General features: G+C 38.8%; 1 protein-coding gene across 1 annotated transcript in view; it reads right to left on the bottom strand.

The window, feature by feature from the left end:
• EML4 (EMAP like 4) overlaps nt 1-11,188 on the bottom strand; it is a 157,677-nt gene extending 146,489 nt beyond the window's left edge. Inside the window, 1 exon segment of the mRNA XM_036263513.1 lies at nt 10,951-11,188. Coding sequence (XP_036119406.1) covers nt 10,951-10,975 — 25 coding nt within the window. The 5' untranslated portion in view covers nt 10,976-11,188.
• Nucleotides 11,189-14,451: the final 3,263 nt, after the last annotated feature.

Below are 14,451 nucleotides of genomic sequence, written 5' to 3'. Positions count from 1 at the left end.
GGTTGCAGTTTGTACTCGGCCCTGGTTGGGGTCGTGTGGGTGGCAACTACTCAATGTCTCTCTTACATTGATGTTTCTCTCTCTCACTTTCTCCTTCTCTCCCTTCCGCTCTATATGAACAAAAAAATGGAAAAATGTCCTTGGATGAGGATAAAAAAAGAAAGAAAGAAATTACTGTCAAATTTTAGATATAATAATGAAGAGTCCTAGTTTTCAGAGATATTAAGTTCAAATATTATAAATGAGATTTTTTTTTTAATCCTCACCCAAGGACATTTTTCCATTTTTTGTTCAGATAGAGTGGGAGGGAGAGAGAGGAAGGGAGAGAGAGAGAGAAACATCGACGTGAAAGGGACACATCGAGTGGTTGCCATCTGCATGACCCAACCAGGGCCGGGGACAAACTGCAACCGAGGTACGTGCCCTTAGCGGGAACCGAACCCGGGTCTCTCTGGACCGCAGGCCAACGCTCTAACTGCTGAGCCAAACCAGCCAGGGCTATAAATGAGATTTTAAAGAATAAATAAATAAAAAGAGAGGAGAGGGTAAAGCACACTGACAATAGGTGATAAACAATAGCAAGAAGACAGTTATAACTGTCTAGGGTCATCTAGTGTATGGGGCAAACAGCCCTACACAAATAGTTCTTGAAGGCACCACTGTATTACAGCACAGAATCATGTCTAATGCTTAATAACCACCATCAGTCATCAAGAATAAGTTAAATTATGTTCTATATACACAGCTTAAGAAGACCAGATGTCCAAATAATGATGCATTAAAGTTTATATCTGTATTTGCTGAGAAGGAAAGATGATCACAATATTTTAAGTAGGAAAAAAAAAAAGGTTGATTTTGCTGCTTAAATATCTTTTCTTTTAACCAACTCACTCACACACACACACACCCAACAGTACCTTGCTCTCTAAGATAATTGCTGATTGTTTAAATATAGAAACAGGGTACTAAGAAATAAATATCCTGAATGACTTCTCATTGACAGCAAATACCTTCAAACTAATTTACATTAATGATCTAGTCCATGTGTTTAACACAATGTTTAACTGTAAGATATATTATGCAGTCACAAAATTACAAAAGAACCATAACAAATGCTCACTAACTTAAAAAGACTCAATTCAAAACCTGAACCCCACTTACAATTATACAAAGTATATATGCATGTGCCCTGGCCAGTTTGACTCAGAGGTTAGATTAATGGCCTGTGGACTGAAGGGTCGTGGGTTCGATTCCCAGTCAAGGGCATGTACCATGTACCTGTGTTGCAGGTTCAATCCTGGTCTAGGTCGGTCAGGATCATTTGGGAGGCAACCAATAGATGATGCTTTTCTCTCTCTTTCTCCCTCCCTTCCTCTCTACCTAAAAATCAATGGAAAAATATCCTCAGGTGAGGATTAACAACAAGTATATATGCATGTGATTATAGACTGAATTGTGCACCTGAATCATCTCATTGTATAAAAAGGAAAGTCCTCAACAAATGATGGAAACATGTCAAAACAATGCAGAAGCCAGCATGAATGGGCACCCACTAGCCAAATAGGGCCAATTTCAGCTTCAAAATAGATTATAACCCACTGAAAAAGATAGAATACTTGAGTCCATACAGATATAAATGAACCAATTAAAGGTCTGATGAGAAATGGATTACAAAAGTTTCAAAGCACTGCCTACAAAATACTTATTACAAAAAGCTTTTAAAAAGTTATTTTATAGTGGAGAAGGCTGAAAGACACCACCTTAATACAATGACCAAAATGGACATCACTAGTTAATGGGACAAATTAAAATTGTGTGCCATCTGACAAGACACAATGAGACAAAACACATCTTCACTTCTGGGGGCATTTGTGCCAAAGATACATAACTATCTAATCAGGAGGAAATATCAAAATTAGGAACAATCTACAAAACAACTTGGTCTGTAATCCTGCAAACTGTCAAGGTCACAAAACCCAAGGAAAGACCAAGTAACTGTTCCAGATTGAAGCAGACTAAGGATATAGGACAACTAAATGCAACATTTGATTCTGAACTGGACCATTTTGCTATAAAAGGCATTACTGAGACAATTAGCAAAACTTGCATGGGTCTGAGGGTTAGAGAGTAGTAATCTATCAATATTCATTTCCTGATTTTCTTGGTTGTAGTATGGTTATATAGGAGAATTTCCTTGTTTATAGGATATACACACTAAAATGTTAGCAGGTGATAGGGTAACAGTTCAGCAATTTAATTCTGAAATTGTTAAGAGCATGAAGAGGACAGATACCTTCACCTCTTGGGCTAGGGAGAGGCTGCAAACATATGCCTATAGAGGCCAGATAATAAGATAAATACCTAAAACAAACTATGTGTATGTAAGGAAGGGACTGAGGTTGCTTACCTGTCACACTGCTTAGTGAGTATATACATCATCTATGGAATGCAAGCCCAGAGTGGCAAGATCATTTCATTTTTCAAGAAAAACCAAAGATCCAGATTTTTATGTGAAATTTCCCAATCTTTAAAACACTCAAAAAGGCCAAACAAAACATGTCTGTCGGCTAAATTTGAACCACAGCTGCCTCTGGCCCAGAGGCGTGTTTCCCAAACTGAGGCCTAGGGATAAAAGGAAACCACATGATATACATGGAACATATTCTTGGGAGCCACAGTTTATCCCAAGAGTTTGCCTGGAATTTTCTGGGACAGGAGATATTTCTATATTTTAAAATGCTATACTATGGAGTGAAATGCGAAGTTCATATGATTTTTTAAAACTTTTCAGTTGAAAGTAATTTCAAGCTTACAGTAAAACTGTTAAGAACAAGAACAGTATAAAGAAAATACATAGTTTTTACCAAATTCACCTGTTGTTAACATTTTACTTATTTGCTTTAATTGCACTCAAGCATCCTTCCATCCTTCTTCACTTCCTCCTTCTCTATATATGGCTGTGCATACATACACATATTTGTATGTACATTTATAAAACACATATAGATCTTACACATTTTTTTCTGAACCATTTGAGAGTAAGTTACATATTATGATGGCCAATGCCAGCGTGTATTGTATAAGAATAAAAATATTAAGAATATATGCACCCCTATATTCATAGCAGCGCTACTTACAATAGCTAAGATCTAGATAGAGCCCAAGTGTCCATCAGTAGATGAGTGGATAAAAAAAGCTGTGATATATTTACACAATGGAATACTATGCAGCTGTAAGAAAGATCTCTTACCCTTTGAGACAACATGGAGGGACCTGGAGAGTATTATGCTAAGCGAAATAAGCCAAACAGAGAAAGACAAATATCACATGATCTCATTTATTTGTATAATACAATAAACAAAATATGCTGATGAACAAAATAGATCCAGAAACAAGGAAGTAAGGAACAGACTGACAACCCTCAGAGGGAAGGAGGTGAGGGAGGGGCGGGAGAGGCAAGAGGAGATAAACCAAAGAACTTATATGTATATATGCATAACCAGTGAACACAGACAACAGTGCAGTGAAGAGAGGAGAGTGTCAAGGAAAAAAAGGAGGGATATCTAATACTTTCAAAAATAAAGATAAATTAAAAATAAAGAATAAAAAATAATATAACCTTAGGTTGTTATCAGCTTCAATAAATTTAATATTGATGCAATATTTTACCTAATCTAGCAACCACTTAGTCATTTTGCCAAGTGATCCAATTATCCAATCATCCTTTATAGCAGTATCCCCTCACTCAAGGTGTTATCTGATTTCACCACTGTATGGTGTTACTATATTTTCCCCTTGCAACTAATAAGCAATATATAGGGAGATATTTAAGACCATGCAAACATCCTCCTCATCAAAATATCCCCTATATTTAGTATCTATCAATGATTCCTGTCTGAATCAATCCTTATTATAATGGCTGCGAAATTATCATATGAACTTTTATGTTAAATAAACTCCAAGTTTTGGCTATCCTCCCAGATCCCTTAGATGTAAGCGCTCAGTCTCCTCCACTTTAGGAGCAACACAGTGCAATTGGTATGTGTACAAGAGGGGAATAATCAGGCACAGCTTCCAAAAAAAAAAAAAAAAGTGTGCTTAAGCCATGCCTTAAAGACTAGATTCATTTAAAATAGCTAATAAGGAGAGAATAAGTCAAGAAACAATTTCATCAGGAAAGCTAAAAAAACATGATGAATAATTTTGGGGGGGGGGGGGCCTTTTTGCATAGTAAATAACATATTGTAGCCTATCAGTTTTATAAAACCACAGTTCTGCATACTGTTTGCAGCAATTAAACTGATTCTACAACTATAGATATATTTTTGCTGTTATTGATATTAACCATATTCTAATCATTGTATTCAGATTCTAAGAAACTAAAAAATTGAGAACACAATTCAGTATAACTACTTCTGATTGTTCATCCTCCTTTTCATGTATGTCAGCCTCCCACCTAGTCTCTCAAACACAGGGATTAGCCACTAGAAGTGTACCTTTCATCTGACTGTGATCCATAGTAAGAAATAAATTTTACATTGTTAATTCTAGGGTAAAAATATAAAACTGAAAAGTTTATTGAAGCAATATCACACGAAGCATTGATTTTTTTTTTTTTTAAGAATAGTTTACTGATTTTTTTTTTAGAGAGAAAGGAAGACGGAGAAAGAGGTGGAAACATTGATTGATGTGAGAGCACAATATCAATCCACTGCCTGCTGCACCCTCCCCACTGGGGAGCCTGCAACAGGGCCTATGCAGAATAGAACCACCAAACTCCTGGTGCACAAAAGACGGCCCAACCAACTAAGCCACACTGGCCAGGGCAGAAGCGTCAATTTTTTATAATCTTTCTTTCTTCCTCCTTATTCTTTTTAGTGTTGGTCTTAACCCCAAATAAATGGATTTCTAAATTCGTATTAATAGGTCATACGCAAGACCTATACTTGAAAAACTTTACCCTAGAGCCTAGCGCAAAACTCTTTATCAGACTGCTAATAAACTTCAAAACAGTTTTCACTCATTTAGGTGAAATGAGAAAAATAAGAACAACAGGAGTTATTTAAATTTTTTAAAGACTCTATTTTGAGAATGTGTATGATGATTCTTTGGTCTTTTAAGTTATTTCTCTTATGAAACAATGGTGAAAGTGAAGGTTGTAAGTTGCCACTTATATACTGGTCCCTAATTTCTTCCCCAAATTTTAATGGATCATGAAATTTCCACTGTTCTGCTGTGAGATTTCAAAGACATATGAGAGTGTCAGCCTTTAATAGGCTTATAATTTGGCTGGAAAAATGAGACATATAATAATCGTGAGACTTGTATTAATTATTTATGCCTTATAAAAAGAGATATTCTGAGATAAGTGCCCTAAGAATGCTCCTATGTTAAAAGTTCAAGGGTAAATACTTTAGGCTGGGAATGAAAGGAACAAATAAGGAAGTGTGTTTAGAAAAGAATATTTGAGTTGGGCCTTGAAAGGTACAGAGAATAGTTATAGGGATGAAAAAGTACCAATCAAATTTGGGAAACAAGAAATAGGTCATTTTGGCCAGAACATATTAAGACAGCAGAAAAAGATAATGGAGGACCTTGAGAAGAAGACTGAAGTGTTTGAAATTAGTCATTAAAGCAATAAAACAATATGAAAGAGTGAATGGCACAATCAAAACATTGCCTTAGAAAGATTAATCTGAAGTCCCCCCCGCCCATAAATTGAACAGGTGGAGGTTCTTGAGGCTATTGATAATTCAAACATGGAATAATATTTGAATTATGGTGGTGAAAAAGGCAAGTAAGGGATGAGAAAAGGTGACAAACACTGACAAGTCTTAGAAGAGATTTTAATGTGGTAGGCAAAAATGGCAAGGAATCAAACATAATTCTGAGATTTCAAGGGTGGAAGATACTTATAGATACTGGAAAATAAGGAAAAAGCTGATTTAGAGGAAGAGCAGTTTAGATTCAGGCATGTTGATTTGATGCACCAGTGGGTTAAGAAGTCAGTAATGGGGAAGGAAAAAGAATATTGAACTCTACCAGAAAAATTTCAGTTTAAGTAAAAAAACAAAACAAAACAAAAAAAAAACAAATGGTTAGGGAGCCAATGAAAAAACCAGAGTGTAAATTTATATCTATAGTATGGTTTTAACTATGTAAAAAACTATGCAGATAAAAAGACTAAAAACAAGTGTATCAACATGTAAACGTCAGATGCATACAGATGAGCTAGAAATAAGATTATTTTTTTCTTTTGTACTGTGTTTTCATTATTTAAAATAATACAAATACATACCTGACAAGTTAGTCTCTCCCAATCCTCCTCCCCCAAAAAGAGAAGGAAAAAAACATGGATTCAAATAGTCTTTTTTTAAAAAAAAAATCGCACTCTCTGAACCTCAGTATTCTCTCATCTATATAAGGAGAATTTCTTCTCTCCCCAGGTTAGCATGCAGATTAAATGAGATAAAGCTTTTTGTAAACTATACATCAATAAGCAAAGTTAAGGCATTATTATAGTCTGAGACAGCTAAACTATAGGACAAAAGATCATACACAGATTTAGAAATATACTACAGACTGGGAATCTTCCACACTGAGGTAATAGTTGATGAAGTAGATTATTTTCTTACCTTTTTAATATCTTAAAATACATCTATTTTAAAATCAAAATGTTCTTCTCAAATTTCTTATGAACAAACATTGAAGTTCTACATGTTACAGAAATGGACTCTTCACATAAAATTAATATAGTACTTTGTCCCCATGTTATTCAAACTTAAACACAGGCAGAAGAAGACCTAGTAATATTATTTCCTAATATTTGAACTGCTAAATAAATTACTTCACTGTTTTAAAAAACCAGGCTCTATAGAGATAAATTTAGCAATCTCCAAATGTTCTCTCAAAAGTTTCATGCTTGATACATTGCACAGAGTTCTAAATGGTGCTTCCCCCTCCCTCTACTCCCATTACCGGTACTTGACTTACGCTTAAACATCTCTAGATGGCTATTTAAAACCAGACTGGAAGCTCCTAAAAGGCAAGAAGCCTATCTTAAATATTTTTCCTTCCTGTAAGAACAAGCAAACATAGCACTGGTCACAAAATAGGTGTTAATCCACATACATATACTCTAACTCATGTTATAGATGCTGTAGTGACCATGTAAGAGTTTCTACTCATGCCATGTTATATAACTTAAGCCTATCTTCAGCTCTTCAAGAGACAACAGTAATTAAAAGTTAAGAAAAAAATTTCCCAAATAATGTTATTACATGAGAAACATTTTTGTGACTAAGTATATAAAGAATGCTTTAGAGTAGATTAATATGTAAAAATCACAGACTGCACTGTTCCTTCAAGTAAAGCAAGATATGTGAGATAAGAATCATAGTTCTAATACTGTGTGTTAAAAAGATTTTCTTCAAATATTTCATAAATTGAAGCATATTGCTACTATTTGTTCATATACCCTGCACCCATAATGCTATGTTCCTTACAGGTACTAAACCTGTACTAAACCACTAATTTTGTTCATTATAATTTTTCTTTAAAAAGAAGTTTTGGGATTTTGTTTGTTTTTTTTTAATGTTCAGAGTAGAAACAGTTAAAATGACATAGTTAACATATGTTGTCTTTAAAGTATAAACACTTATTAACCTCTAGTTAAGTTCAAGGTAAAACTCTTAAAATTAAAGCCTCTATTACAGGGAAAAAAAAAATGTTAAAAAGACTAAGCATGAAATGCACCTTATGAAAATCAATAAAAAAGCCATGTCAGTAGTTTCCTACTTTTGCACATATGCCTGAGATTTAAAATATATACTGTATATACATTTTGAATGTGTGTATACAGTGATCTGGAGGCAGGACATCAAGATAGATTGTTTAGGGTATTCCCCCCCCACACACACACAGTTTTTAAAAAACTGTTTCCAAAGTGCTGCCATTTTTAATCATCGTAATTCATAAACTAAAGGATACTAGCCTGAGGGAAATTCCAAAGTACAAGCACCTGCCAGTCAAGTTGCCTGAAATTCATCAGCTGCAGACATTAAAAGCATCCTTTCCTTGTTTTTACGTAAAACAAAAGTTATACAACCAGTATATAAATTCAGTGTGGCACATATAACATGGCCACTTAACATTCTGCTCAATTATTTAAAAAACCACTACAAACAGTTTTAATTGCCATTAGACATCTTATACAATGTATATAATAGTGTTTTCTTTAAACACTCAACAATCAAGGGTACAGTTTAAATTTTAAGTGTTTCTCTTACAAAGTGATTCACCATAAGATTCCCTTAAATAATTTTTTCTAGAATCATTGTTTATAAAGCACTCAGGTTTTCTACTTATAAAAATAAAGTTTTCTCACATTTCTAAAGAACCCATCTAGCATATAAAAAGAGATTTGCATGTACACTTCTTTAAGAATAAACAAACACTATCAGTATTTGTGATCCCAGAAGAACTTAACATGTTTTGAATTCTTGTTTGGTTAAATAAAAGTTTTTAAACATCTACTAGAGTACAAGTGCTTGCCTTTACATTCATAGCTCTCCTGATAAAATAAAGATCAATGTAACTCTCAGCTCTAGACTAATGAACTGCAGGGAACAGAAACAAGCAATTTGGCAAGAGCTGAGCAAAACTCTGCTTAAAGGCTACCAGTAAAATAGACCAGCACTACCCTTCCCCCATCCCAACCCTTTAAGGTTTCAATTAAGATGGGGCCTAGTTTTAATCTTACAAGGAGGACAGAAAGAGAAAGCACAGTGCTCCTGCTCAGAAGTATCTTCACCAGGAGCTGCCCCAGAAATACTGCCAGGAACCATTTCTTTCCCTCTCTGCTGACACAGGTTCCTCTCTTTAGAGACCAGCATCACCCCTGTTCCTGATCAACACCATATCTAAAGAAAGGAAAAGTTTCATCAATGTACCACCCAGAGGATGGCGTCAAGTGAATAAGAAAAAATCCAATACTGGAGTCAGCTCTAAAGCTCTTTATGAAATGTGGGAGCCCCAAACGAAATTCATCTTCATCTCATGAATTAGCAAAAAGGGATAAAATTATTTATCAAGGCATATCCACTATTTCAAATAAACCTTAGTGCCCCAATTGGTGAGAAAGACTCCCTCAAAACACTGACAGAAGAGGAATCTTTGGCAAGCCTTCCAGAAGTCCTCACCAACAGGAGAGAAGTAGAACAGCTAATTCCACTGTAGTGATTCCACCATTCCTATAGCCTGAGGAGCCAACAGTGCAGAGACAGCGCAGCCCCCTTCCCCCAATAGCCCTCAAGGCACTCAACTTTTGTCCTAGTATATATGATCACTCATTTGTTACTCCAGTATTGGATTTTTTCTTATTCATTTGTTACCATATAAGAGAAGTCTTTCGTCCAATATAATTGGTAAATAAATTCAGGCAGGAGGCAAAAAAAAAAAAAAAAAGGCAGTGAATAGTTGATACCTCTTTAAAAGGAGCCCAAGAATGAAACAACTTCACTATGTAAGGAATTATAAGACATCAAAGGTTAGATAATGGACAACAGGTGCCTTTGGGGAGGAAAGAGAAACACTCTGTTGCCTATTTTAGGATTTCACCCTCAAAGCACTGTTTTTTTCTTCCCAAAGAAAGAACCAAAATTATGGTATTTTTACTATTTAATACTTAAATGGGCCCATTGCTCTTGGATATACTGTTTTATTTTAGATTAAAAAATCCATCTAATCCCAACATGGCCAGATCATGCACTGATCTACAAACAAAAACTAGGGATTTATAATCAAGAAATGCAAAAGAAAGGCGTTTGAATACAAGCTACCTCCAAATATAATCCTCAAAATACAAATCCAGCAGCAGGTATCACATAACTGCAGTATTAGCCAAAGCAGAAACTGTTTCTCTCACCATCATAACAATTGAGCTCACTCAATCTTTACAGTAACCAGATTTCAGTGGCCTCAAAGAACAGTAACTCCAGACACAGGTTATAAGGCCCCGAGTACCAGCCTCAAGTTCTGATTCCCTTAGCCAGTTATAAAATTTACTACCTTTATTTGGGTGAAAGGGGACACAAAGGATACTTGAGCCTACTTAACCTCTTCCCTTTCTCCATTCCACAAAGACAACATACTCCAAAAATGGAGAAGAAACCTTTCTTTCCCTGACAGAGGCCCCCTTTCCTATGCATTCATTAGGCAGGATTACTTCTCCCCAGCATGCTTGCAGAACCAGAAAATACTGCTTTCATTCCTCTTAAAGAGGGTCCCCCAACACAGATGAAAATACAGATGAACCTCTTCCTTTTCTGTATTAGACAAGTGATGCTTCAGTGTTTCGGGTTCTATCCACCACCGCAAAATGTTCAGAGAAGTGAAGGGAAGTTGTCAGTTATGAGAGATGCAAGAAGTCTCCAAATTTAAAGTGAAGACTGGTGGGGGGGGTGCCCCCTTCCTTAGAAGGAATGGGGGTCCCTATACAAAAAGGGAGCCTCTGCATAGGGTGTCCCCACTCAGAGAGAGTTCTGTGTGTGGAAAAAGGGAGGGGTGTTGTACCCTGAGGAAGGATCAGGGTTGGAGAAAGGGGTGTCCCAACCCTGAGGGTGGTCTGGAGGGGAGCCTTGAGTGTATGGGGAGGGGTGTACCGGCTGTTGGGGCCTCTCTGGGAGAAGAGGTTCCCGCTTCGGGGAAAGGAGGGTCAGGCACGGAAGGGGGCGCTGGGAGGAAAGCAGGGTCTCACAGAGGAGGGCTGGGCGAAGGGGGAGGGGCTCTGAGTCCTGGAGTCTGGAGAGGGGCGGCAGCCTCGAGGGGAACATGTGCGGTGGAACTACAGCCATCCCGAGGGGCAGGGTGGAGAGCAGGGCCTGGGCTGTTTGTAGAGGAACAAGGCTTCCACCCTGCGCAGAAGAGGAAGAATTTCCCAGTCGTACTCACCGAGGCTGCCGGCGAAACCGTCCATCTTGCGGGGAAAGCGCCGGGCTCGGGGCTCAGCGGGGCGGGCACTTCATTCAGCGGACCGACAGAGTGGCCGACGCTGAGCCTGACCTGCTCGCTCTTTAAGTCGCCCGGCTCGGCTCCCAGCCCCGGCCCCCGTCGTCCGCCTGCCCGTCGGTCCGTCTGTCCGCCTCGGGATAGTCAGCCGCGGCCGCCAGGGCCACTTCCCCGTCAGGTTGAGAGCCGCGCCGCTCCGCCGCCTGCCCAACCTCCCTCCCAGGCAGCAGCCGCGAGCGCCGCGCCGCGCCGCGCTGCGCCCCGCCCCCGCGCCCGCGCCCGCGCGCAACGAAAGCCCCGCCCCTGCGCACGCCGTCACGTTTCCGACTCCGCCTCCCACGTGACGACAGGGAGGCGTGGTCTTGGCGACCCTTCCTTCTCACCTTGCCTAAGCCTGGGATTCCTCTTTCCTCGCGGGGTGGGTCTGCTGGGGACCGGGGACTTGGGTCTGAAATCTGGTTCCGTATGGATGGGGATAAGGAGGGGCCTCTGGCGTGGGATCCTCAGAAGCATGGAGGGGCTTCGCAGCCCCTGGGGAGCCCAGGTCTTGACCCCCACCAACCAGGAGATGTTTATACTGCTGGGACACTAAAGAGTCAACCAGTTGCGGGGAAAGGATCCCTCTGCCCCAGTTTGGGTGAAGGACAAATGAGAGCAAGTCTTCTTGACTAGCTCCAGGCCACCACTGCTACAGCCACAGGACCCAAGACAACCAGAAGAAAGGAATGTTAGTGCTGAACAGGACTCGAGAGTTCAACCTGCCCCTTCTTTAAGTTGGACACTGAATCTTGGGAAGGACATGACCTGCCCAAGGTCATGGAGCCTGGTAGAAGCAGAGCAAAAACCCAGGCTTCTTAACTCCCTCTGGTGTTCTTTCCACCAGGGGTGTAAAGGAACCTCTTATAGGGTAGATCATAGGCTTGTCTACTAGGGAACTATAACAAAAGGTTGAAATGAAGTAAACCTGAGTTTTAGGCTCAACTCCATGTGTCTCAATAGGTGAATGTCAAGTCACTAAACGTATTTGGGCCTCATTCATTTTCAAATGGAAGGACTGGACTTAATAACCAAAACATACAAGTATACATGGCCTCGAACTTCCTTGTCCCTCCCCCACCCACTCCTGTTCTCCATCCTTCTAAAGACCTTCCAGTAGTTTCCAAAGCCCCTCTTGCGACTTGGTTGTGTGGATCAGAGTAATAAAAAGGAGAATTTAAGGTGCTCAGGAACTAAATTTATCTATACAATAATAAAGAACTGAGTTAGAAAGGAGAGAATAAGAGTCATACTACAGAGAGTTGCAGGAGAAACAGAATGAAGAAGGGAAATGAGAGATGAGGTAATGAGAGATGAGGTAGCAACTGCTGTCATGAGAGGGACTGACAGAATTAGATGGTTGAAATGATTGTTAAACATTTTGTTGCTCCCTGGCTGGGTAGAGGCTTGGTTACAGTATCGCTCTGATACACCAAGGTTTTGGGTTCAATCCTCTGTCAGGGCAAAAATCACCAATAAATGCATAAATAAGTGGAACAACAAATTGATGAAGTGGAACAACAAATCAATGTTTCTCTCTCTCCCTAAAATAGAGATTTTAAAATACATCTATTTTTTTTTTTATTCTCACCCAAGGACAGTTTTCCATTTTTTGTTCAGATAGAGAGGGAGGGAGAGAGAGAGAGAGAGAGAGAGAGAGAGAGAGAGAGAAAGAGAAACATCGACGCAAAAGGGACACATCCAGTGGTTGCCACCTGCACAACCAACCAGGGCCAGGGACAAACTGCAACCAAGGCACGCGCCCTTACTGGGAACCAAACCCGGGTCTCTCTGGACCGCAGGCCGACGCCCTAACCACTGAACAACCGGCCAGGGCAAAATACATCTATTTTTTAAACAACAACATTTTGTTGCTGTCTTGCAGTATACTTTTCCTCTTTGGTGCCTCTTTAAAAATCTTCCCTAAAAATCTAAATTGCTTTTCATTTCTTTTTTGGGTAGCAGACCTGTGTGTCTTCTGAAAACTGTATTAGTGGAGACTGGCCGTAAGGCAGCCAAGATGAATTCCGGTTACAGGCAAAATGGTGTCTAAAGTTTCTTCCTTCAAAATTAAATTATTTACCCAAAGTTTCCCCTGCTATGTGTATTTTCATTCCTGTAAGTTTCAATGAAGTCTAACCACTTAATGTTTAAGAAGACCTTGATTCTGCCCTGGCCAGTGTTGCTCAGTGGTTAGAGTGTGGCCCATGGACCCAAAGGTCAAGGGTTTGATTCCCAGGCAAAGGCACATACCTGGGTTGCAGTTTCAGGCAACCAAATGATGTCACACAATGATGTTTCTCTCTCTCTCCCCCACTCTCCCTCTGTCCTTTTCCCCCTCTCTAAAAAAAAAAAAAGGAAAAATATCCTTGGGTGAGGATTAACAACAACAAAAAGAAGGCCTTGATTCTGACAACTGTTCTTTTGTGTCTGCATGCAACAATCTCTGTCTTACATCAATTAAAAGAATAGGAACTTGCATTAGTATATGATAGCTATGTACCATTATTTTTTAAATATGTTTTTTATTGATTTTTGGAAAGGAAGGGAGGAGGAGGAGAGAGATAGAAACATCTATGAGAGAGAAACATCCATAGGCTGCTTCCTGCATGCCCCTGCCCTTACCCCCTGCCCCACCAGGGATTGAGCCCACAACCCCAGCATGTGCCCTGACCAGGAATCTTGGTGCATGGGACAACGCTCAATCCACTGAGCCACACTAGCCAGGCTATATGTATTCTTTTCAATTCAGAGAAAGCTCCACATTTTGTGGGGCCTGAAGTTTTTACTATTAGTGGAACCCTTTTGAAAAAAATGAATACAAAAACTAAAAATACAAATTAGGTTAAGTGGGGCATTTATTTAGACTGGAAAAAGAAATCACAACAAATTCCACATTTTAAGAAGCCTGCAAATACTACAAACATTACAAAATAGAGAAATATAACATTTAATTAACTGGCTAACATACCTCTAATACTTTTTTTTTCTAAATTTCTTGGCTGCATACTCTTTGATTATCTCTTAATACGATTTTTCCCCCCGTAATACATATCTTTTGTTGGGATCCTGCTATATTACAGGCTTTGTACCCAGTGGATTTATACAGATAACCCCATTTCAATGTCACAGCAATCTTATGAAATCAGTATTATGAATGACAGTGGTTTTAAATTAATTTTTAATTGGATAAGAAGATAACTTAGTTTTTAGTTTCTAGAATGGTTGATCAATTTGTCTTTATTATTGATAGCTGGGATGCATAAACATCACTTCACACATATGGTACAGGCTGTAGTATTACTGCAGGAATTCTGATTAATTCTATTTCATGTGATTCCCATTTTAATAAAAGAAAAGAAATAAATGTATGGTGAATTTTAAATTATATACACTGCCTTATTAAGT

This window comes from Molossus molossus, unplaced genomic scaffold, assembly GCF_014108415.1.
Source record: "Molossus molossus isolate mMolMol1 unplaced genomic scaffold, mMolMol1.p scaffold_m16_p_15, whole genome shotgun sequence".
Lineage (NCBI taxonomy): Eukaryota > Metazoa > Chordata > Mammalia > Chiroptera > Molossidae > Molossus > Molossus molossus.
The sequence above is the reverse complement of the archived record's forward strand: the minus strand, read 5'-3'. Positions and strand labels throughout refer to the sequence as shown.